The sequence below is a fragment of the Lithobates pipiens genome, unplaced genomic scaffold, assembly GCF_037356315.1.
Source record: "Lithobates pipiens isolate NorthernLeopardFrog02 unplaced genomic scaffold, aLitPip1_a1.2 Scaffold_25, whole genome shotgun sequence".
Lineage (NCBI taxonomy): Eukaryota > Metazoa > Chordata > Amphibia > Anura > Ranidae > Lithobates > Lithobates pipiens.
In genome coordinates this window covers 223,394,204-223,420,642 of record NW_027507787.1, presented here as the reverse complement: position 1 = coordinate 223,420,642, position 26,439 = coordinate 223,394,204, and the positions used below count along the sequence as shown (strand labels likewise).

Here is a 26,439-nt window from a genome sequence, read left to right as displayed (position 1 = left end):
GCGGCTGAAGGCAACGTACCTGATGTTGATGTGAATGCCTTAGGTAATGGTGGAACCCCTACAAGGACCCTCCCTATGGGCATGCTTTTTAACTTGTTGCCAAAATTTGATGGCCAGAACATGTCACTGTCAGACTGGGTGACGAGATTACAGAGCGTTGCTAGAATTTACAATGTCAGCCCAGAGCTACAGGTGGAAATTGCTTTGGCTGCCCTGGAGGGTGAAGCGCGGAAAACTGTTTGCTTACAACCGGAAGCTACGCGCAGTACCTTGAAAGAGATTGTGCGCTTTCTAGAAGAAATATACGGTGAAACAGCTAGTGCGGGCCACCTCCGGGCAAAGTTCTTCTACCGGGTACAGCAGGAAAATGAAGGGGTCTCACAATATGCAACGGCTCTACAGGAAGTACTGGCTGAGATACAGAAAAAAGAGGCAGACGGGATAACCGCCATGGGATCCGCAGACCGGATACTGAGGGAACAATTGATCCTGGGACTCTACAGCTCTCACCTGAGACAAGCCCTACGGGAACGAGTCAGAGTGGACCCTACACTGAATTTTCGGCAAATATTGGCTGAGGCCGTGGAGCGAAGTAAAGAAGAAATTTATGCCTCTGGAGTGATACGGACCCAGACCGCCTCCCTCGGGGTTGCGAAGAATGAAGAGGTCCTGGTTAGAGTGGTGCAGGACCTACAAAGCTCCCTGGGTCTCATGCATGAGAAGTTGACGCAAATAGAGAGACGGATGGATTTGAGCTACCCCCCTGAGGTTGCATATCTGGGGCAACAACAACCTTATCAGACTGCCTCGATGGTTCCTGCACCAGAGCATCCTTACCCACGTATTCCCACCTACCGAGTCCCTCAATATCCTCCAGTGAGCTCGGCCAGTCCAGGCCTACGGGCGCCTCCCGCACACAGACAGAGAGAACAACGCAGAGAGGCTCAGTGCTGGCGGTGTGGAGAAAAAGGACACTTCGCTAGAGAATGCCGGAGGGACCTGCCTAGACGCCCAGAGCCGGCGTTAAACTTCAGGCCCCCGCAGTAATGAGGCACACTGCGGGGGAAGTAGAGTGTCAGGCCACTCAGCACAGCTCCGAACACCTGGTTGCAGGATGTCCCACCATAAGAGCCGAGTTTGAAGGCATTCCAGTCAACTGTTTAGTGGACACCGGATCACAGGTAACGACCATGCCTGAGTCATATTTCAACCGTTACTTTCAAGCACTGGCCAAGCCAGAACAGGGGACATTGATCCGGGTCACAGCAGCTAACCAGCAACAAATCCCTGTCACAGGTGTCGTATGGATGAATGTACGTCTGTGTGGACAGGAAGTTGGAAAAAAAGGTATCCTGCTGGTCCCTGAAACCTTCAAAGAAGATGTACCGGTGATAATGGGCATGAATATCCTGCGAGAGTTGGATCAAATTATGTTCACTAAAAGGGGGCCGGGCTATTGGAAGAATGCCACTCCACACAAACCAACGCAAAAGGCATTTCAACGGTTAATCCGGTTTTGTGGGACACAGAAGAGTGTCCCAGTACATCAGTCTGTAGGAAATATTCGAGTGCCGGGAAGGGCTACCCTTACCCTCCCTCCTGATCGGGAGACTATACTGACTTTGCCCGTGGGAACCTCCCGCAACCTTGAAGGTATGGAGGTGATCATTGAGCCTGAAGGCCTGGGAGAGTTAGGTCAGGATGTCCTAGTGGCCCGGACACTGGCAGTAGTCCAAAATGGACGAGTACCCATAAGAGCTGTAAACGTTGGACAACGGGAAGTCTCTCTGGTGCCAGGAGTGGAACTGGCTCGCGTGTACCTACATCGGGGAGAAGTGCTGAGTCAGGGAGAAGTGACTCTAGCTCCGATAGGCAATTCTGCTTGGACCTTGGCAGTTACTGCAAAGCCTGCAGAGGCACCGACCCCAGAATGGAATGGGACAGTCATCTTGGAACAAATGGAGATAGATGTGAAAGCTCTAAGTCCGGATCATTTACGAGCAGTTGAAACCATGCTGTGGGAGAATCAAGCTGCGTTTGCCCGCAATGCCAATGACTTTGGTTGCACAGATGCTATCACACATGAGATACCGACGGGGGACACTCCCCCAAGCCGAGAGAGATATCGACAGATTCCACCCAAGTTGTATCAAGAGGTGAAGACATTGCTGAAACAGATGATCGATTCAGGAGTGGTTCGGGGTAGTCAAAGTCCCTGGGCAGCCCCAGTGGTGCTTGTCAAGAAGAAGGATGGCACCATTCGATTTTGTGTGGATTACCGGAGATTGAATGCGTGCACAGTGCGGGACTCATATCCTCTGCCTCGCATCGAAGAGTCCCTAACAGCCCTAGGGCGGGCTAAATACTTCTCCACCTTGGATTTAGCAAGTGGATACTGGCAGGTACCGGTGGCTGAACAAGACAAGGAAAAGACAGCATTCATACTTCCCATGGGTCTGTTTGAATTTAATAGGATGCCATTTGGGCTGTCTAATGCCCCAGGAACCTTTCAGAGGCTGATGGAAAAATGTCTGGGAGATCTAAATTTTGAAGCTACCCTGATATACTTGGATGATATTATAGTGTACTCTGCTACTTTTGAAGAACACTTGGCCCGATTAGGACAGGTACTTGAGCGACTGCGGGCCCATGGCCTGAAGATAAAGCCAAAGAAGTGTCATCTCTTCAAGAAGGAGATCGAGTACTTAGGCCATACGGTGTCCAAAGACGGGGTGCTGCCATCCCAAAATAAAGTGGCTGCCATTCAACAATGGCCGGAGCCTAGAACGCTGCGTGAGTTGAAGGCCTTCCTTGGTCTGACTGGTTACTACCGGCGGTTCATCAAAGACTATGCAAAGATAGCGGGCCCTCTGAATGAGATTTTGAGAGGAACTGCTGGGCAATCCAAGAGTCAAAGTGTTCCCTGGGGACAGAAGCAAGAGGAGGCCTTCCTGACCTTGAAAGAGGCTCTGACATCGGCCCCCATCTTGGCTTATGCTGATTTTGACAAACCATTCTTCTTATCTACTGACGGTAGTCTCTACGGACTCGGGGCAGTGTTGTCACAGATGCAGGACGGACACGAAAGAGTGATTGCCTATGCCAGTAGGTCCCTGCGGGATACGGAGCGAAACCCTCATAACTATAGTTCCTTCCGGCTAGAGCTCCTTGCCCTGGTGTGGGCCATGACAGAGAAGTTTGCCGGTTACCTTACAGGGGCTAAAATCTTTGTACGGACTGATAACAATCCCCTGGCCCATCTGGATACTGCTAGACTGGGAGCCCTGGAGCAACGTTGGGCAGCTCGCCTTGCAAAGTATGACTTCTCAATTCGCTATCGCTCTGCTACAGAGAATACCAATGCTGATGGTCTGTCGAGGGTTACTTTTGAAACTCCATTGGGAGAGCTTGATGAACAAAAGGAAGAGGATGAAATTCCAGACTTCCGCAAGTTTACACCTCCAGCAGTCGCAGCACAGACAAGCGGGGAGGCCCGGTCCCTGCCTAAGGCATTAGCAAGAACTAATGAGGAATGGGGGCGAATACAAGATGAAGACATTGGACTGCGACAGATAAAAGGTTGGGTGGCTCGGCAAAGGAAACCAGACAGAGAGGAAAGGGCTGATCTTGATGCTGAGATGAAGTCAATTCTACATCAATGGGACAGACTAGAGGTTCATGGAGCTGTTCTATACCGCAAGTGGCAGCAGCCTGCCGATCTGGAGGCAAGATGGCAGGTTGTCATACCAAGGAGTCTGGCACTAGAGATAGCCAGGGAAGCTCATGAATTTGGAGCTCATTTCGGGCCAGTCAAAACTTACCAGTGGCTGCAGCGTTATGTGTATTGTCCACGACTGGAGGTCGTAGTTGAAGAAGTCTGCCGACAGTGTAGAGTGTGTGAGCTTACTAAAAGCACAGAGCAGAGGGCACCCATACAGCCCATACAGACCAAGGAACCGCTGGAGGTATTGCTGATAGATTATCTCCTCGTGGGACAGTCAGCCAGAGGCCCACAATACTGCCTGGTCATGATTGACCACTTCTCCAAGTTTGCAGTGGTCACTCCAACTCGGGACCAGACGGCTGAGTCTGCAGCTCGGGCCATCTGTCAAGATTTCATCCGGGTCTATGGATGCCCGAAACGGATTCACTCAGATCAAGGAGCATGCTTTCAAGGGAAAGTGATGGAGGAGTTACACCGACTGTATGGCATTGGAAAATCCAGGACAACTCCATATCATCCCCAAGGGAATGGGGCCTGTGAGCGCTTTAATCGGACTCTGCTTCAGATGCTGAGGACCTTAGAGGAGGACAAAAAGACACACTGGCCAGACTATCTGCCTGAATTAGTCTGGGCCTACAATAATCGTGTCCACACTACCACCGGCTATACCCCATACATGCTACTGTTCGGTAGAGCCGGACGAGAAATTGTCGAATTGAATTTGGAACAGCCAGAAGATGTGATAGAGCGATCAACCACCTCATGGGTGAAAGAACACCGCAAGCGACTCCAGACCATCTGCCGGTTAGTAGGCCAGAGATTGCAAGAAAAGACTTATACTGACCGTCCTCCCATCCAAGAGATTCCGTTGCAACCTGGAGACCGGGTGCTGGTTCGAGAGAAACGGCCCAGAGGCAAGTTGAGTGAGCGTTGGGAGGTACAGCCGTACAAAGTGATCAAGAGAGTGTATCCCAATGGTCCAGTTTACGAAGTTCGTGTTGAGAATGGGGAGTCGGCTTCAAGAGTTCTACATAGGAATATGCTACGGCCATGTCGGTCAGAAGATCGGATACCTGCACAGAGGACACCACTCCCTGCCCCTTCCTCAGAATTTGTCATTTCCGATGGGAATAATATTGAAGACTGGTGGATTGTTCCTGACTCTGCACGTGATGAAGCCCCTGTTATAGAACCAGTACCAGCTCCAAGGGAGGAAGGACAAGTCCTAACAGAAAGACAAGACCTTCGGAGATCTAGTAGGTCTACTGCAGGGGTTCCACCAAACAGGTACAATGCTGATCAGTTTATTTGGTCTAACTGTATGTATTATGAACAATGTTGTGCTGCCGTTAAAGATTGATTTAACCCTTTTCTTCCCCATGGACTATATAGCAAGGCCGAGGACGGCCACCTTTAAGCGGGGAGGCATGTAGGGGGTCAGCCCCTAGGATTACTGAACTATATTGCACTGTGTTCCATCTATAATATATACAGCCTGCTATTTCCAGTTTAGCCACAAGATGTCACTGTTGCTGCCGAGCCTTCAGAGGAGAGGAAACAGGAAGTGGCAGTGAGAGAGAACTGTGAGGAGTGTGTGGGCAGCTGAGGGATTCCTGTGCGGAGCTGAGGAAAAGTCAAGTCTGCCCTGAGGAGAGGGAGACTTTGTGTGGATAAAGAGTCGCAGTATCCAGCTAAAGATCGGGCATCTCGGGCAGAGAGAGAGAGAGCTGTGGTGATTTTGGGCCGCATCTGTGTTCATCCATCCGTCCCAGACGGGCAAGCTGCAGCACTAGGAACTGGACTTCACCTGCCTCATGAAGGAGGCCAAGACAAGGGACCCTCCAGCTGTCTAACAAACTGTGAGTGAGCACCGGTGCTGGATTGTGATAGGGAATAGTACAGTCCCTACTGAGATAGTACGTTGTAGAAACGTGTCCCGATAAGCGGGAATCAGGCAGGACATATTAGAAGAGGGTAGCCTGTATCACTGTGCATGTGTTGGCGGGAAAGCCATTTTGTGTACCACATTCCAGTTAGCCTTACTGTAAACTACTGTGAATTGTTAATACTGTTATCCTCCTCCTCCGGCCATTATATCTCACTGTTTAATAAAGCCGGTTTTTGTTTCAGCCTCCTTGTCTGCTGTCCCGTACTTGAAACCTGCATTGCGGTCTCCTATACCTCTGACCGCTACAAGTGGCGCTGCGAGCAGGATACGGTTACAGAGATGGAGGCGGCTGAAGGCAACGTACCTGATGTTGATGTGAATGCCTTAGGTAATGGTGGAACCCCTACAAGGACCCTCCCTATGGGCATGCTTTTTAACTTGTTGCCAAAATTTGATGGCCAGAACATGTCACTGTCAGACTGGGTGACGAGATTACAGAGCGTTGCTAGAATTTACAATGTCAGCCCAGAGCTACAGGTGGAAATTGCTTTGGCTGCCCTGGAGGGTGAAGCGCGGAAAACTGTTTGCTTACAACCGGAAGCTACGCGCAGTACCTTGAAAGAGATTGTGCGCTTTCTAGAAGAAATATACGGTGAAACAGCTAGTGCGGGCCACCTCCGGGCAAAGTTCTTCTACCGGGTACAGCAGGAAAATGAAGGGGTCTCACAATATGCAACGGCTCTACAGGAAGTACTGGCTGAGATACAGAAAAAAGAGGCAGACGGGATAACCGCCATGGGATCCGCAGACCGGATACTGAGGGAACAATTGATCCTGGGACTCTACAGCTCTCACCTGAGACAAGCCCTACGGGAACGAGTCAGAGTGGACCCTACACTGAATTTTCGGCAAATATTGGCTGAGGCCGTGGAGCGAAGTAAAGAAGAAATTTATGCCTCTGGAGTGATACGGACCCAGACCGCCTCCCTCGGGGTTGCGGAGAATGAAGAGGTCCTGGTTAGAGTGGTGCAGGACCTACAAAGCTCCCTGGGTCTCATGCATGAGAAGTTGACGCAAATAGAGAGACGGATGGATTTGAGCTACCCCCCTGAGGTTGCATATCTGGGGCAACAACAACCTTATCAGACTGCCTCGATGGTTCCTGCACCAGAGCATCCTTACCCACGTATTCCCACCTACCGAGTCCCTCAATATCCTCCAGTGAGCTCGGCCAGTCCAGGCCTACGGGCGCCTCCCGCACACAGACAGAGAGAACAACGCAGAGAGGCTCAGTGCTGGCGGTGTGGAGAAAAAGGACACTTCGCTAGAGAATGCCGGAGGGACCTGCCTAGACGCCCAGAGCCGGCGTTAAACTTCAGGCCCCCGCAGTAATGAGGCACACTGCGGGGGAAGTAGAGTGTCAGGCCACTCAGCACAGCTCCGAACACCTGGTTGCAGGATGTCCCACCATAAGAGCCGAGTTTGAAGGCATTCCAGTCAACTGTTTAGTGGACACCGGATCACAGGTAACGACCATGCCTGAGTCATATTTCAACCGTTACTTTCAAGCACTGGCCAAGCCAGAACAGGGGACATTGATCCGGGTCACAGCAGCTAACCAGCAACAAATCCCTGTCACAGGTGTCGTATGGATGAATGTACGTCTGTGTGGACAGGAAGTTGGAAAAAAAGGTATCCTGCTGGTCCCTGAAACCTTCAAAGAAGATGTACCGGTGATAATGGGCATGAATATCCTGCGAGAGTTGGATCAAATTATGTTCACTAAAAGGGGGCCGGGCTATTGGAAGAATGCCACTCCACACAAACCAACGCAAAAGGCATTTCAACGGTTAATCCGGTTTTGTGGGACACAGAAGAGTGTCCCAGTACATCAGTCTGTAGGAAATATTCGAGTGCCGGGAAGGGCTACCCTTACCCTCCCTCCTGATCGGGAGACTATACTGACTTTGCCCGTGGGAACCTCCCGCAACCTTGAAGGTATGGAGGTGATCATTGAGCCTGAAGGCCTGGGAGAGTTAGGTCAGGATGTCCTAGTGGCCCGGACACTGGCAGTAGTCCAAAATGGACGAGTACCCATAAGAGCTGTAAACGTTGGACAACGGGAAGTCTCTCTGGTGCCAGGAGTGGAACTGGCTCGCGTGTACCTACATCGGGGAGAAGTGCTGAGTCAGGGAGAAGTGACTCTAGCTCCGATAGGCAATTCTGCTTGGACCTTGGCAGTTACTGCAAAGCCTGCAGAGGCACCGACCCCAGAATGGAATGGGACAGTCATCTTGGAACAAATGGAGATAGATGTGAAAGCTCTAAGTCCGGATCATTTACGAGCAGTTGAAACCATGCTGTGGGAGAATCAAGCTGCGTTTGCCCGCAATGCCAATGACTTTGGTTGCACAGATGCTATCACACATGAGATACCGACGGGGGACACTCCCCCAAGCCGAGAGAGATATCGACAGATTCCACCCAAGTTGTATCAAGAGGTGAAGACATTGCTGAAACAGATGATCGATTCAGGAGTGGTTCGGGGTAGTCAAAGTCCCTGGGCAGCCCCAGTGGTGCTTGTCAAGAAGAAGGATGGCACCATTCGATTTTGTGTGGATTACCGGAGATTGAATGCGTGCACAGTGCGGGACTCATATCCTCTGCCTCGCATCGAAGAGTCCCTAACAGCCCTAGGGCGGGCTAAATACTTCTCCACCTTGGATTTAGCAAGTGGATACTGGCAGGTACCGGTGGCTGAACAAGACAAGGAAAAGACAGCATTCATACTTCCCATGGGTCTGTTTGAATTTAATAGGATGCCATTTGGGCTGTCTAATGCCCCAGGAACCTTTCAGAGGCTGATGGAAAAATGTCTGGGAGATCTAAATTTTGAAGCTACCCTGATATACTTGGATGATATTATAGTGTACTCTGCTACTTTTGAAGAACACTTGGCCCGATTAGGACAGGTACTTGAGCGACTGCGGGCCCATGGCCTGAAGATAAAGCCAAAGAAGTGTCATCTCTTCAAGAAGGAGATCGAGTACTTAGGCCATACGGTGTCCAAAGACGGGGTGCTGCCATCCCAAAATAAAGTGGCTGCCATTCAACAATGGCCGGAGCCTAGAACGCTGCGTGAGTTGAAGGCCTTCCTTGGTCTGACTGGTTACTACCGGCGGTTCATCAAAGACTATGCAAAGATAGCGGGCCCTCTGAATGAGATTTTGAGAGGAACTGCTGGGCAATCCAAGAGTCAAAGTGTTCCCTGGGGACAGAAGCAAGAGGAGGCCTTCCTGACCTTGAAAGAGGCTCTGACATCGGCCCCCATCTTGGCTTATGCTGATTTTGACAAACCATTCTTCTTATCTACTGACGGTAGTCTCTACGGACTCGGGGCAGTGTTGTCACAGATGCAGGACGGACACGAAAGAGTGATTGCCTATGCCAGTAGGTCCCTGCGGGATACGGAGCGAAACCCTCATAACTATAGTTCCTTCCGGCTAGAGCTCCTTGCCCTGGTGTGGGCCATGACAGAGAAGTTTGCCGGTTACCTTACAGGGGCTAAAATCTTTGTACGGACTGATAACAATCCCCTGGCCCATCTGGATACTGCTAGACTGGGAGCCCTGGAGCAACGTTGGGCAGCTCGCCTTGCAAAGTATGACTTCTCAATTCGCTATCGCTCTGCTACAGAGAATACCAATGCTGATGGTCTGTCGAGGGTTACTTTTGAAACTCCATTGGGAGAGCTTGATGAACAAAAGGAAGAGGATGAAATTCCAGACTTCCGCAAGTTTACACCTCCAGCAGTCGCAGCACAGACAAGCGGGGAGGCCCGGTCCCTGCCTAAGGCATTAGCAAGAACTAATGAGGAATGGGGGCGAATACAAGATGAAGACATTGGACTGCGACAGATAAAAGGTTGGGTGGCTCGGCAAAGGAAACCAGACAGAGAGGAAAGGGCTGATCTTGATGCTGAGATGAAGTCAATTCTACATCAATGGGACAGACTAGAGGTTCATGGAGCTGTTCTATACCGCAAGTGGCAGCAGCCTGCCGATCTGGAGGCAAGATGGCAGGTTGTCATACCAAGGAGTCTGGCACTAGAGATAGCCAGGGAAGCTCATGAATTTGGAGCTCATTTCGGGCCAGTCAAAACTTACCAGTGGCTGCAGCGTTATGTGTATTGTCCACGACTGGAGGTCGTAGTTGAAGAAGTCTGCCGACAGTGTAGAGTGTGTGAGCTTACTAAAAGCACAGAGCAGAGGGCACCCATACAGCCCATACAGACCAAGGAACCGCTGGAGGTATTGCTGATAGATTATCTCCTCGTGGGACAGTCAGCCAGAGGCCCACAATACTGCCTGGTCATGATTGACCACTTCTCCAAGTTTGCAGTGGTCACTCCAACTCGGGACCAGACGGCTGAGTCTGCAGCTCGGGCCATCTGTCAAGATTTCATCCGGGTCTATGGATGCCCGAAACGGATTCACTCAGATCAAGGAGCATGCTTTCAAGGGAAAGTGATGGAGGAGTTACACCGACTGTATGGCATTGGAAAATCCAGGACAACTCCATATCATCCCCAAGGGAATGGGGCCTGTGAGCGCTTTAATCGGACTCTGCTTCAGATGCTGAGGACCTTAGAGGAGGACAAAAAGACACACTGGCCAGACTATCTGCCTGAATTAGTCTGGGCCTACAATAATCGTGTCCACACTACCACCGGCTATACCCCATACATGCTACTGTTCGGTAGAGCCGGACGAGAAATTGTCGAATTGAATTTGGAACAGCCAGAAGATGTGATAGAGCGATCAACCACCTCATGGGTGAAAGAACACCGCAAGCGACTCCAGACCATCTGCCGGTTAGTAGGCCAGAGATTGCAAGAAAAGACTTATACTGACCGTCCTCCCATCCAAGAGATTCCGTTGCAACCTGGAGACCGGGTGCTGGTTCGAGAGAAACGGCCCAGAGGCAAGTTGAGTGAGCGTTGGGAGGTACAGCCGTACAAAGTGATCAAGAGAGTGTATCCCAATGGTCCAGTTTACGAAGTTCGTGTTGAGAATGGGGAGTCGGCTTCAAGAGTTCTACATAGGAATATGCTACGGCCATGTCGGTCAGAAGATCGGATACCTGCACAGAGGACACCACTCCCTGCCCCTTCCTCAGAATTTGTCATTTCCGATGGGAATAATATTGAAGACTGGTGGATTGTTCCTGACTCTGCACGTGATGAAGCCCCTGTTATAGAACCAGTACCAGCTCCAAGGGAGGAAGGACAAGTCCTAACAGAAAGACAAGACCTTCGGAGATCTAGTAGGTCTACTGCAGGGGTTCCACCAAACAGGTACAATGCTGATCAGTTTATTTGGTCTAACTGTATGTATTATGAACAATGTTGTGCTGCCGTTAAAGATTGATTTAACCCTTTTCTTCCCCATGGACTATATAGCAAGGCCGAGGACGGCCACCTTTAAGCGGGGAGGCATGTAGGGGGTCAGCCCCTAGGATTACTGAACTATATTGCACTGTGTTCCATCTATAATATATACAGCCTGCTATTTCCAGTTTAGCCACAAGATGTCACTGTTGCTGCCGAGCCTTCAGAGGAGAGGAAACAGGAAGTGGCAGTGAGAGAGAACTGTGAGGAGTGTGTGGGCAGCTGAGGGATTCCTGTGCGGAGCTGAGGAAAAGTCAAGTCTGCCCTGAGGAGAGGGAGACTTTGTGTGGATAAAGAGTCGCAGTATCCAGCTAAAGATCGGGCATCTCGGGCAGAGAGAGAGAGAGCTGTGGTGATTTTGGGCCGCATCTGTGTTCATCCATCCGTCCCAGACGGGCAAGCTGCAGCACTAGGAACTGGACTTCACCTGCCTCATGAAGGAGGCCAAGACAAGGGACCCTCCAGCTGTCTAACAAACTGTGAGTGAGCACCGGTGCTGGATTGTGATAGGGAATAGTACAGTCCCTACTGAGATAGTACGTTGTAGAAACGTGTCCCGATAAGCGGGAATCAGGCAGGACATATTAGAAGAGGGTAGCCTGTATCACTGTGCATGTGTTGGCGGGAAAGCCATTTTGTGTACCACATTCCAGTTAGCCTTACTGTAAACTACTGTGAATTGTTAATACTGTTATCCTCCTCCTCCGGCCATTATATCTCACTGTTTAATAAAGCCGGTTTTTGTTTCAGCCTCCTTGTCTGCTGTCCCGTACTTGAAACCTGCATTGCGGTCTCCTATACCTCTGACCGCTACATTGTGTTGGCTATTATTTGGGGTGTGTTAGAAAAAGTGGTGTATTATTTGTATTTGGTAGTTTGCCTGGTTTTTTGATCTGTTATTTATTCTATGTTGTATTTTAATTGTTTGGATGTTTTATTTGTGGTGTAGTTTTAATTTTGTTCATTTTATTTGTTATGTTCATTGTTATGTTCATTTTATTTGGCGTTAATGACTGTTATTGGTAATTATATTGTGTTTTTGCATCTTGTTCAGTTTATTGTTGTGATCTTGTGTTATCTTTGTTAAGTATGTCTGTGTCGTAACAATTTCCCCCAGATCCTGCCCCCCCCACCATGTTAATGGGTATCGGGTACATCGTACCCCTACCCATTCACCAGAAAAAGTGTCAAAAAGTAGAAAAAATTACTTCACATGACTGCAGAAGGGGCGGGGCCACCCAGTTACGCCACCGGATGGCCCCCGCCACTTGTCTATATAAGAGCCGTCAAAGTACAGAGAGAGCATACGGAGGGGAGCTTCCAGTTTTTCTATTTTTTGGGTTTGTCAGGAGTCATGATTGGCAGTGGATTTACATTGAGGGACATTTTTTTTTTTTTAATAAAGTATTTTTTTCCTGTGTTTCTTACTTTTTATTGGTGAATGGGTAGGGGTACGATGTACCCCTACCCATTCACATGGGGGGCAGGATCTGGGGGCCCCCTTGTTAAAGGGGGCTTCCAGATTCAGATAAGCCTCCACCTACAGCCCAGGGTTGTTGGGAAGAGGCCCTTGTCCCCATCAACAAGTTTTTTTTAGGTGCGGGGGGCAGAGCTCCCCCTGCCCCAAAGCAAACACCCCCTATGTTGAGGGCATGTGGTCTGGTATGGTTCAGGAGGGGGCACTCACTCGTCCCCTCCCCTTTTCCTGACCTGCTGGGCTGCATGCTTGGTTAAGGGTCTGATATGGATTTTCGGAGGGCCCACACAGTTTTTTTTATTTCATTTTGATGTGGGGTTCCCCTTAAAATCCATACCAGACCTGAACGGCCCATCCCTATGCCTAAATACCATGTGAGGTTCCCAGACAATGTTAGATGGTAACTTCAACAGAAATAATTTAAATAAATACTTTCAGTGAAAAGCTGCTGAATATGTAGACAATACATGTATATGCAAAAATATAAGTATTGCCATTTCTGTTGTTTGGTAACACTTGGATGTACTGTATGTTTACTGTTTCTTTTTTTTTCATTAGCTTCATGCTCATCAAACACTTGTCTCAGAACTAGATGCACAGATATGTTCACTTCCAACCTAGCAATAGGAGTAGAGCTGGTGCTAGACTATTTTTCACCCAAGGCAAGGCCATCTACCTGCAACAACCCACAAAAAATAAAACGTAACATTTTTAAAAAATGGTAGAAAATATTAAAACAGCCTGTAGCTTAGGTGACACAGCACAGTCCTGCTTTATATCACCTACTATCTGTAATGTTTCTCTGGACGCTGGACTTTGTACCATGGCAGTGTGCTGGGGTCTGGCAGTGTGCCGCTCCGGGATCACAGAAACCTTGGTCTCTGTATGTTCTGAGTGCGGAGCCCTGACATCGGCTCTCACATCCCATATCCTGGGCCTTTTGTGGGGAGTGCCGGGCCTTCCTCTTTGAGGTGCCCCCAGTTGGGGAGGCTCTGTGTAACTACCTGGTACCCTGCCAAGACACAATGCACTATGGACCTTTGCTGCTAAGGTCACCACTGTGGCCACGTCATCTGCAGAGCAACCCCAGGTCTCTCCAGACCTGGTGGAAATGGAGGAAGATAGTACTCACCAGGGCTCCCCCATTAAATATGGGGTTGAGCGCTTCCCCTGTGCGAGCTGGGTCAAGCTCTGTCGACAGCCTGCATTAGAGGTACCATCCATGGAGGCCATTGAGGCACCACCACCTACAACAGCACATCCAGCAGGGGAAAGCGGTTCTCTAGGATCATCGGTGGATCTATGGGCGTTATATTTACATGCACAAGGTGGTGGTGGCCAGTCCAAATTCTGAGGAAATCCATTATTATGTAGTTAGGCAGGTCTGGGGTACAGAGGAGTGGAGAGAGTACATGGAACTCAAATGCTACATCTAGTTTGACCTTCAAAATTACTTGATTCTGTTGTTTGTTTTATCAGCAGTTAGGTGTGGGTGAGGTAGGATTCTCTGAAGAGAAGTGTTTTCAGGGATCATCTAAAAGCTAATAAAGTAGGAGATAGGCGGACAGATTGGGGTAGGGCATTCCATAGGATTGGAGAGGCTTTGGTCCTAGGTGGCAATGCGTCCTAGGCAGCTGCCTAGTTCGCCTAGTGGTAGGAGGCACTCATGACGAGAAAAAGAGTAACCAAATCCTGGAGCTGCACTAATCTAAGATTACAAAAAAAGAGAAAGATGACAAAACATACAGCTATAAAGCTCTGCGGGATAATCAACAAAAGAAAAATATAAATGATGTACGGTAATTTCTGGTATGTTTTGGGGGTCTCATACTGAACAATAAAATCACGCTACAACTTTTTTTTTAAATATTCACAGATACAAAGGTGCTCGAAAGACATCCAACATGGCTATTATAGAGGTGAAGATGTTGTCTGGCTATATTCCTGTGAAGAGCTCACTAAGAGAGGTATGTCATTGCCATTTCCCTTTGTGTTTGGATTTTATGGGGTTTTAATATATTTAGGGGCAAGAGAATTTAATACAATAAATACTGAAAAGATTGTCATATAACATTAGGCAATTTCGGTCTGATTTCAACTTCTGGGTGTTGATAGTTTTACAGGATATAGACAGTGAAAACAGATAGTTTTGCTGAAAGAGGTCTTGCAGTAGTCGAAAATCCTTAAAAAATAAGCAAAACCACAGAAAACTCAAGTATTTGAAATTCTTTTTGAAGCATTTTCCTATCATGAGTGATTTTTTTGTTATTCAGTTGCCTTTATGCTTGTGCAAAAATATTACTTCCTCTGGAGACGTTAGTTCCCTCTTCTAGGGGTATATCATTATTTGCTATGCTCTCCTAACTACTCCTTTCACTTCCTTGCATGACCTTTTATGTGTCTGCTGGGGAAGAAGTAAAGGGGAACCCTATAGTGAAGTCTTTCTTAAGCTTTTATTTCCTCAGAAGAACCCTTGAAATTATTTTCAGGTCTTGGGGAAAACCTGCTAAACTCAATGAATTGACATTCATTGGTCAATGGGAAGAATGCCCCCTTACAGGGGTAATTAGAATACCACACTTATGCCTTGTACACACGGTCGGACATTCCGACAACAAAATCCATTTGATTTTTTCCGATGGATTTTGTCCTAAACTGGTGTTGCATACACACGGTTGGACACAGTTGTTGGAAAATCCGATCGCTCGGAACGTAATGGCGTTTGTTCGTTACGATGGAACTATGTTGAGGCTAGTAGCCAATAGCTTTGGTCTCGTAATTTGATCTAAGCATGCGTGGCACTTTGTCCGATCGTAATTCTCTACAAACGATCGGAAAAAGTCAGATTGGATTTTTTTTTATCTGAAAATTTTAGATCCTGCTCTCAAATTTTTTTCGACAGAAAAAGTCTGATAGAGCCCACACATGATTGGATTTTCCGACAATATAATCCGATCCGACCTTTTATGTCGGAATTTCCGACCGTGTGTACAAGGCATTACACTCAACCAAAATATCATTGGGGTCATGCAGCTGGCTCTACCAAGTGATTTTCTTTCTCAACAACTATGCAGGCCCTATTAAATGGGAGGTTTCTCCGCTAGGCCAGATTTAGATCTTTGGGGGGGCAGGGCACTTGAGGTTTGGGGGGTCCCTTACACATAGAGTTGGTTTACATTTGCGATGACAGTCACACATTTTTTTAAATGCACAACACAATGTCATTCTGAGGTCTTGTGTGAAAACACATGCAGTCATAGGACTCTATGTGTGGTTCGCTTGAGCTGCCAAAATTATTATACATGTTATATTATTTTATTAATATGTATTTTGTATTATTTTATATCATTTTTATATTGTTTTATATAATTTTTTTCTATAAAGGGAGGCCTCGTCTGTCAGTGGATGCCAGGGCAGTGACCCCTTTTGCCCCTTTATAATTCCGACACTACTCTCAGTAACAGCTTGAGGAATTATTGGTTGAACTAGATGGACTTGTGTCTTTTTTAAACCAGACTAACTATGAACCCGTAGTAACCTCTGGAGGAACCATAGGGTTCCACAGAACATTAGTTGAGTGACAGTTTTGAGTCTGCTGGGCCTGCTGACATCACATTCAATATGATGGTACCCAGAAGTAGGCCCAGGGCTTTTAGATGGCTACCAAAAAGAGGATTTTCAGGTGAGAAACATGCATAAAAAACATTAAATGCCCATATAAATTTACTGGAAGATTGTTGGTGAAATAATTGGTCTGGTGACAGAATCTCTATAACTGGCTTCTACCCAGACTGGTTCTTCTCTGTGTGGGGTAATATAATAATATCATTTACTGAATATACACAATATAAAATGAAATATACAAAATAACCCTAGGGCTATCCTAAAAGACATTTAGGAAACACAATTCTGTCATTTAAAGTCAGAATTCTGAGTTTAAATGTTAGAATTCTACGTTTAAAAGTCACAAATTATGTATAATAATATATGTAATTAATATTAAAATTCTGAGTTTCAACATCAGAATTCAGAATTCTGACACTAAAAGTCACATTTCTCAGTTTTAAAGTTAGAAGTTTGAGATTAAAAGTCAGATCTTTGTTTCATAAATGTATTTTAGAATGGCCCAGCCTAGTATTGGCAATGGTTACCATAGACATTTCATAATCATCAGACTTTTCTGATTTTAGAAGCATCAGATGATAATTATGCAGTGTCTTTGGGTACCTTAAAGAGAAAGTAAACTTCCTCTACTGACTTTTCACCTATAAGTAAGCCGTCACCTATAGGTGGCAAAGTCATCGCGGCTCCAGCCAGTCACAGAGACCGGAGCTCGTGAAACAAGACCGGTGAAGATGCAGCGTTTCAAGGTAAGATTCAAATTAATGTGCTAGTATGCAATGCATACTAACACATTATGACTTTACCTTGCAGGGAAAAAAAAAACATCCAGCGGTATACAACCGCTTTAATACAATCACGTATGTGTGTATTGTACTGATACCTTCTAATACGTACAATATTTTCTCTTCACAGATGGAGAAAAAACATCGGATCCAAAGAAGTGAGGTCAACAATGACTTGGTGACATTTTATCTGAATGAGGTTTGGGTTTACTGTATTTTAAATTTCTGTGTCTATATGCATTAACACGTTAAAGTATAACTAAAGGCAAAACAGGTGTAGAAACAAACGCTGAGATACAGAAGGGCGTTCAGAAGTACTACCCACAAATAGCAGCACTGATTAATATACTAACGATATTTCAAATGTAATGCACAAAATCTATTAAAATACATACCATAAAATTGGATCCTAGACATTTTAATATGTAAACAGACATAAAAATATGCATGCCAACACCTCTGTGATGGCCAACTCTTCTCTATGTGTGTGTGTTTATTTGTATGGATATATGTATATATATATATATATATATATATATATATATATATATATATAAATTGAGTGCACCTCTCACATTTTTGTAAATATTTTATTCTCTATCATCATGTGACAGCACTGAAGAAATTACACTTTGTTACAATGTAAAGTAGTGAGTGTACAGCTTGTATAACATTGTAAATTTGCCGTCCCCTCAACATAACTCAACAGCCATTAATATCTAAACCGCTGGCAACAAAAGTGAGTACACCCCTAAGTGAAAATGTCCAAATTAGGCCCAAAGTGTCAATATTTTGTTTGGCCACCATTGTTTTCCAGCACTGCCTTAACTCTCTTGGTCATGGAGGTCACCAGAGCTTCACAGGTTGCCACTGGAGACCTCTTCCACTTCTCCATGACGACATCACGGAGCTGGTGTTCGTTAGAGACCTTGCGCTCCTCCACCTTCAATTTGAGGATACCCCACAGATGCTCAATAGAGTTTAGGTCTGGAGACATGCTTGGTCAGTCTGTCACCTTTACCCTCACCTTCTTTAGCAAGGCAGTGGTCGTCTTCGAGGTTTGTTTTGGGTCGTTATCATGTTGGAATACTGCCCTACGCCACAGTCTGCGAAGGGAGGGGATTACGCTCGCTTTCAGTATGTTACATTACATATTGGCATTCATGGTTCCCTCAATGAACTGGAGCTCCCCAGTGCCGGCAGCACTCATGCAGCCCCAGATCATGACACTCCCACCGTTCTTGACTGTAGGCAAGACACTTGTCTTTGTACTCCTCACTTGGTTGCCGCCACACACGCTTGATTCCATCTGAACCAAATAAGTTTATCTTGGTCTCATCAGACCACAGGACATGGTTCCAGTAATCCATGTCCTTAGTCTGCTTGTCTTCAGCAAACTGTTTGCGGGCTTTCTTGTGCATCATCTTTAGAAGAGGCTTTCTTCTGGGACAACAGCCCTGCAGACCAATTTGATGCTGTGTGCGGTGCATGGTCTGAGCATTGACAGGCTGACCCCCCCACCCCTTCAACCTCTGCAGCAATGCTGGCAGCACTCATACGTCTATTTCCCAACCTCTGGGAAATATGACTCTATATAAGACAACCTCTGGATATGGCTCTGAGCATGTGCACTCAACTATTTGTTGTGGAAGGTACAGAAACAGGGACTCAATTTTCAGCAAATGTTATAATGTTAAGTTATTTTGTCCTCTATTGTTTGGATATATTCAGCCCTGATTTGTGCCTTTTTGTCTCCTTAGATAGGACATGATCCTGTACATATCGACATCCAGATAGAACTGGACATCGAGGTTACAGACCTGAAGCCTGGTACTGTGAGAGTGTATGATTATTATGAGACAGGTGAGATGTGATATTAAAAACAAAAATTTAACTGCGTTGGTAGAAATGAAAAAAAATCAAAAATCGAAAAGAGCAGCAGTAATACAGTGCGATAATACAGAAGATATTAATACAATAAAAAAAATTGCGCTGTACAAAATAAAAAATAAAAATAAAAATGTAATTACAAATAGTCCATATATTGTGTCAGATCAATTAAGGGCAGATAACGTGATCACACATAAAAATAAAAAATCATAGAGTCTCTAAATTATGAACACCGCGGTGCACATGTATGAACTCCAAAAGTGTGCCCGATCACCCAAAAGTATATTGTGCTTACCAAATAGCAAGCAATAAAAGCAATCAGCTAAACCCAGCCTAGGGCCTCTACGCTTGCAGATATCCACACCTCGGATAGGGACCACATATAGTTGAAAGCTGCGTCCACCAAACAAGGTCTGTATGCTGTCAGAAATGGCTCTGAAAAGAGAAAGGGACCACCATAGCATAATACATTTGAACAATATACAAAAATGTATTCTTGGGAATAAAACTTACAAAGGTAGATCTGTAAAATGCAGTAAAACAAAGAAATGCCAGCCGGCATATACACAGAGCTTGTCCTCCCGTTCGGATGGCGTGGTAACGTCACTACGTGCCTTCCTCCAGACGCATTTCGTCATCAACCAAACCTTTTCAAAGGTTCCCCATTGAAAACGTCTGATTGCTTTTATTGCTTGCTATTTGGTAAGCACAATCTACTTCTGGGTGATTGGGCACACTTTTGGAGTTCATGCATGTGCACCGCGGTGTTTACAATTTAGAGACTCTATGATTTTTTCTTTTTATGTGTGATCACGTTATCTGGCCTTAATTGGTCTGACACAATATATGGACTATTTGTACTTTAATTTTAATTTAAATTTTTTATTTTGTATAGCGCAGTTTTTTTTTGAGATGGGATATTAGCATTAGACTCCCTCATTAACTAAAATATATCCAGTTTTAGATTTTCATACAAACAGTTGTACGAAAAAAGTCTACTCATCATACTCAATAATGCCTACAAAGACTTCAAAATTGTATGTGATTTTAGCATTCAACTTTGGAATCAACATCATTTCCCATTCAAAAAACACATACTGTACATTGTTAGAAGTGTGTTAAGTTAAGGCAAAATTCCCATCTTGCTACTTCCAATTTTTCTTGTCATTTGGACCAAAAACAAACATTGTTTGTGATTAGAAAACTGAACCAACGTTCTAAAAACAAAGCTTTTGTAATGAAATGCCACTAGTGTAGGACCAGCTTATGCCTGTCATATATCTGGTCGCTTCAAACTGAAAATATAGTAAATGGCTGGATGTTAGTGTGAGCTAATATTATAGGGGTGAGACCCCAAAATTCAAAAAGCAGAGGTGCCCATAGCTTAGAAAGAAACTGCCAAGTGTGTTCCTCACATCTGGTAGGTATTTATTGATCATAAAACAGGTAAAACACTCCATCAAGGTGTTGTTTGGCTCTTCACTTCATCAGGAAAAGGTGTAAAGCAAACAGTGTAGAATAAAATAATATAACTCAGTTCCGCAATCAAAAAAATTAAAATAAGTAAGTTACAAAAGAATATAGTTAAAATAGTCAAAGTGCATGTCGTGGTAAAATAAAATAATTATAATAATTATACTAAATTGCCCCCAGTATATGGGTGATTTAAATAGTTAATTTAATATAGGGAGTCCAGTACCAGTATGTCGCTCAGCTTGTAGTTGCCGCTTGCTTGCAGTAAATGGTATTTGGGCTGGTGGCATGTGGTTAATTAATTAAATGTGACATCTTTGGAAAATATTAGGCTGTGGCCTTTTATTGGAGTAAAAGCATATAAGTAAAATTGGTCCCACCCAAAGCACCTTGTCCCCATGTTGATGGGGACAAGGGCCTCATTCCCACAATCCTTACCCGGTGGTTGTGGGGGACTGCGGGCAGGGTTTTATCGGAATCTGCCCCCCTATGTGAATGGGTATGGGGTACACGGGATGTCAGAAGGGGGTGGGGTCACCCGTTTGTTTTGTTTTTTAATAAAGGAATTGTCAAAAATTGTCTCCCGTTGTCTTTATTTTTACCCTTTTTTGGGGAATGGGTATAGGTACCCCTACCCATTCACAGGGTTGGGTGCCAGAATCTGGGGGCCACCTTGTTAAAAGGGGCTTCCAGATTTCAATAAGACCCTGTTCGCAGACCCCCACAACCACCGGGCAAGGGTTGTGGGGATGAGGTCCTTGTCCCCATCAATATGGGGACAAGGTGCTTTGGGGGGACCCCAAAGCACCTTCCCCATATTGAGGGCAAGCGGCCTGGTATGGTTCAGGAAGGGGGAGCTTGCTTGTCCCCCCCTTTCCTGGCCTGCCATGGCTGCTTGCTCGGATAAGGGTCTGGTATGGATTTTGGTGGGGGACCCCCTCACCATTTTTTTTTAAATTTTGCTGTGGGATTTCTCTTAAAATCCATACCAGACATGAAGGGCCTGGTATGGATTTTGGGGGGGAACCCCACGGCGTTTTTTTCTTACATTTTGTCGTGTGGTTCACCTTAACCACTTCAATACACTGTGTTATATACACTGCATTGCCTGCACTGACTGTATAAAGAGTCTACACTGAATATCTAGTCTACACTAAATGCAGAGTATATACCAATTATGGCTCTCGCAGCAGAGTGCACTGTGATTGGCCAAAGCATGCATCAATGCACACTCGAATTTACCGCAATCGTCACCATTATATTCGCTGTTCGGTGAACAGGCGAACACCCGATGTTCAAGTTGAAGTTACGTTTGACTCAAACGTTGAGCTCATCCCTACTCACCATGTACAAGTACATAAGTGGTCCATATTGTGAACTTGATGTTGAGTTATTCACTTTGAGATCATTACACAGGACAAGGGGGCACTCTTTACATCTGGAGGAAAAAAAGAGATTTAGCCTTTACATGTGGAAAGGATTTTTCACAGTAAGAGCTGTGAAAATGTGGAATAGGCTCCCTCAAAAACTAGCATATAGTTATAAAAATAGAGCTGGATGCATTCCTAAATGCACAAAATATAACTGAATACTAACATTTTCAGGTAATAAAACCAGGGGTTGTTAATCCAGGGAACATCCGATTGCCTTCTGGAGAATCCGGAAGTAATTTTTTTTCCCCTGCTAAAGTGAATTGGATCATCGCTTTATTGGAATTTTTTTGTCTTCCTCTGGATCAACTATGGGTATAACGTTATGTATATGGAGGTTTGCTATTTGTTTGTTTCATTCTGTAGGTTGAACTAGATGGACTCGTGTCTTCTCTTTCAACCTAACTAGTTATTCTTTCGACTAACTATGTAACTGTATGTAACTTTGCATTATTAAAGTATCTATCTATATTTCAGTTTACCAGTCCTTGGATGAGGTGGCTGCATTTGTTTCAAATTTTTAGCCTTCATTAACTATATCTATGGAGAAGCAATGTTGTCGCCTTAATGCCCCAGACACACACGAGCGGAAATTCTTCCAGCAAAAGTCTGATGTGAGCTTTTGGTCCGAAATTCTGACCGTGTGTATGCTCCACTCAGCTCGTGTTGTACGTCACCGCATTCTTGACGGCTGAAAGTTCAGAGAACTTTTGTTTGACCGTGTGTATGCAAGACAAGCTTGAGCGGAATTCCGTCAGAAAAACCATCCAAGATTTTTCTGACGGAGATTACGCTCGTGTGTACGGGGGGTTTGAGACAGGAAGTGAGACAGGACTACAGAACATTCCTGCCCATCTTTGAAAAATAGGGGAAGGTGTTTTGTAGATTTGAAGTGTAGCATTGTTAGCTCACTGCAGTTAGAAGCTTGCTGGTTTTCTGGCAGGATCAATTGGTATTTTTGTTGTTAACGACACATAAAGAAGGCTTTAAATGGTATATTTCACAAACCAAGAGGAAACAATTGAGAGAAGTTAATTGTTAGAGTTTAGATAAACTTTACATTCCCTAATAAGACATGATGTAAAGACCAAACATTCTGTTTTATTTGATGGCTTACATAGTACATATACTCAGCTGCTACATTTACCATTTCAGTTATTATACATTTGAATGAAAACACTTACAGTGTCCTACATGTCTCTGTTTTTTAGGTGATGAAGCCTTTGCAGAATACAACTCTCCCTGCAGCACTGGTAAGTGCATTTATTCTGTTTCCAGTTTTTCATATTCCGACCAGCACAGAGCCTCATGTACTTGGATTACTGCAGAAGAGAGCTCAGTCATTCAGCTTCCAAGAGTAGGGCCTCATACAAAAACAAGCTGCACGGCCACTACCAACACCAGGAAAAAGCCGCATTAGCTTTCAGCAGAGTTTCTCCACCTCTATTCAAAATCAATGTTTCCTTATCAGAGCCGTCTTAACTGGTATGACTTTCAGCCCATTGATTTAAATAGAAGTCACATTCCAAGTCAGATAATGATGATCCGACTTGTGGCGCAAATTATGCTCTGAGGATCCTGAGAGGGAACCCCACGGCAAAATGAAAAAAAAAATGGCGTGGGTTCCCCCTAAGATCCAGTCCAAGCCCTTGGAGTCTGGTATGGCTCTTGGAAAGGAACCTCATGCCAGATTGAAAAAAATACAAATTTGGCATGCCCCCCCCCCCCAGACCCTAGGTCTGGTATGAATTTTGAGGGGGAACCCACTCCAGAATGAAAAAAATATGGCATCCCCCCCCCCCAAGATCCATTCCAGGCCCTTCGTGTCTGGTATGGCTCTTGAAAAGGGAACCACATGCCAAATTGAAAAAAATTTGATGAGGACAAGGGCCTCCTTCTCACAAACTTGGATGGTGGTTGTGGGGGTCTGCGGCAAGGGGCTTATCAGAATCTAGAAGTCCCCTTTAAGAAGATAGATAGGATGAACAGTTAAGGCTCAGAAGGCTATCAAAATATTTACTAACTTGCGTAGCTAATTTTTTGCTTGTACATGATGTCTGAAAAAGGGGTATTCTCCGCATTATCTCCTTCGGAGTATTTACAGTGATCCCATGCAATACTAGTGTCCAAAGGTTGTGCTGAGTGTCCCTAAAGCACTACCTTGCCTGTGCTCAAGGATGAAAAGGACTATTAAAGAAAATAAGTGAATATAAACAAGCAACCAATGACTGTCTTCACTCTATCACCATAACACTCATAGCCTGAATGGTCTAAAGACCAGCTGCCGCATGTTGCACTGCAGCAGGTTGGCTCTCCTGGGCAAATCGCTGTCATGATACGTTGGCCGCTTTAAGACCACAAGGGGGCACGTGCATTCCCGCGGCGTGACGCTGGAGCTGATGGGCGTTGCCAGCAGCCGCAATGCCTGCTGGCCACCCGCGATTGCTCCTGAGAGAGACAGAACGGGGTAAACAGACAGATCCCCGTTCTGTCAGGGAAGGATAGACAGATCATCTGTTCCTAGTGATTAGGAACAGTGATCTCTCTCCTCCTCCAGTCAATACACTGTCCCCACAGTTAGAAACATCTCCCTAGGGAACATTTAACCCCTTCATTGCACCCTAGTTTTAACCCCTTCTCTGCCAGTGACATTTATACAGTAATCAGTGGCTATTTTTACTTCTGATCCCTGTATAAAATAAAATTAAAAATTCTAGCAGATGGGTAAAAGATATTTTTTTTGGCAGAAGAGCTTTACAAAGTCAGGAAATCACCACTCACTAATAAACACTATGATCGATTAATACTTTTTCTGTGTTTTCATGGTTTTTGGCACAATTATATATAATGTTATAGACGCCCCGTTTCCTTTTCTGGCCTCTATGTGCTGGTGATGCTGTGATGTGGTCGGGGACAGGGCCTTTTTGAGGCGTTATAACCTCATAGTGTATGGTTGACTTATAATAACTATTAATAAGTGCACGTTTGGCAATGTTTTAAGGCATAACCATGTTCCTCTCCTACATTTTTATTTTCTTTCCAGATACTAAAGAAAATGTAAGATAAAGCAGGAAAACCAAATCGAACTGAAATGCTCCAGAAGGCGACAAGCCTGAAGTAATGCAGTATACATTATGTTGAGGTTGTGTTCTGCAAAAATAAACTTATGATACCAAGTGTCACATTATTTCTGTTGCATTATTTCATAATTATTACAGCCAAGTCAATAGATAATTTTCTACCATACCTGTCCAGTGTTTTCTCAGACATGGTCTAATGCCTGATGGAGAATGTGTCATTGACATGGTGATCTCAGCACAGTTCTCCACATTAAACTTCTTTGAGTGGTGGGCACCTTACTGATGCCCCCTAGAGGGCAGGCCAAAAACACCCTGTACTCCCTGGGATATGGACCATATAGGCCAGGGGTAGGCAACCTTGGCCCTCCAGCTGTTTTGAAACTACAAGTCCCATGGGACATTGCAAGACCCTGGCAATCACAGACATGACTCCTAGAGGTAGAGGCATGATGGGATTTGTAGTATCGCCACAGCTGTAGGGCCGAAGTTGCCTACTCCTGATGTAGACACTGCTGTTTTAAAAAAAAATACCAAATAATAAGAATATTTATATTAAGTTGATTTCTTTTACATGTACAGTACATGCTAAAATCTTTGAAAAGATTATACATCTCCTTTAACCTCTTTGGATGCCAGAGCAATTTTTTTTCACATTCTTCACATTTTACATATTTTAGGCTGGAAGATTACTTAAAACCCCAAAACATTATAAATTCTCTGAAAGCAGAGACCTTAAATTGGTGGCAGTTGTTTTTTTTGAGATTTGGTGTTTACAAGTTAAAAATATTTTTAACCCCCAAAGAATTTAATATATTTTTTTCTACCACCCCTCACTCAGTGAATCCGCTGCAGAGACCACTTTTATGTGAAAGCAGATCGCCCACTGAATAAGAGGACACTGGGGTTATGGTAGCTAGCTGCTGCCATAACAACAATATCCCTCTTCAAAATACCGACGTATAACAACGGCAGGCGGTCCTTAAGTGTGTCACAAGATACATTTGCTACTGTTTATCACATCTATATTTTCAGTACAAAATACACTCAAATGAAACATTTTTTGAGCATTTAGAAGCAACTGAGTGTCTTTACAGTATCCGGAATCACTTTTAGGCTGCATTCGCACCAGAGCGTATCGTTTTTAGGCAGAAAGCCGCACGTTTTTACCATGATTTTGTTGCGTTTTTGTAAAGGTCAAAAGGTCACCAATGTAAAAAGCAGAAAAACACCTGTAATCTGCCCAGAAATAAGCTCATGTACTTTTTTGAGCTTCAGGCGTTTTGCTTCAGGCGACAGAATGCTCAGATGTGAACAGGGACCATTTAAATGAATGGGAGTTTGCTTGTTGGGCATGTTGGAACTTTTGAGATGAGCGTCTTACGAGCTGAAAATGCACAGGTGTGAATGCAGCCTCACTAAAAAGCTGGGAGCTATAGTGCCACCTATCCGTGCCCATCAGTGCCACCTATCAGTGCCACCTATCAGTGCCATCTATCAGTGGTACCTATCAGTACCCATCCATGCCACCCATCCGTGCCACCCATCAGGGCCCATCAGTGCCATATTATCAGTGGCCAACAGGGCCTTATCTGTGCCCATCAGTGCCACCATATCTGTGCTTA

At 45.2% G+C, this 26,439-nt stretch overlaps 1 protein-coding gene across 1 annotated transcript in view; it reads left to right on the top strand.

Moving 5' to 3' along the window:
* LOC143930914 (alpha-2-macroglobulin-like protein 1) overlaps positions 1-24,924 on the top strand; it is a 204,609-nt gene extending 179,685 nt beyond the window's left edge. The window contains exons 33-37 of the mRNA XM_077455600.1: positions 14,415-14,505; positions 17,075-17,143; positions 18,705-18,807; positions 22,949-22,990; positions 24,781-24,924. Coding sequence (XP_077311726.1) covers positions 14,415-14,505; positions 17,075-17,143; positions 18,705-18,807; positions 22,949-22,990; positions 24,781-24,803 — 328 coding nt within the window. The 3' untranslated portion in view covers positions 24,804-24,924. The remainder of the gene's footprint in view (positions 1-14,414; positions 14,506-17,074; positions 17,144-18,704; positions 18,808-22,948; positions 22,991-24,780) is intronic.
* The last annotated feature ends 1,515 nt before the right edge of the window (positions 24,925-26,439 follow it).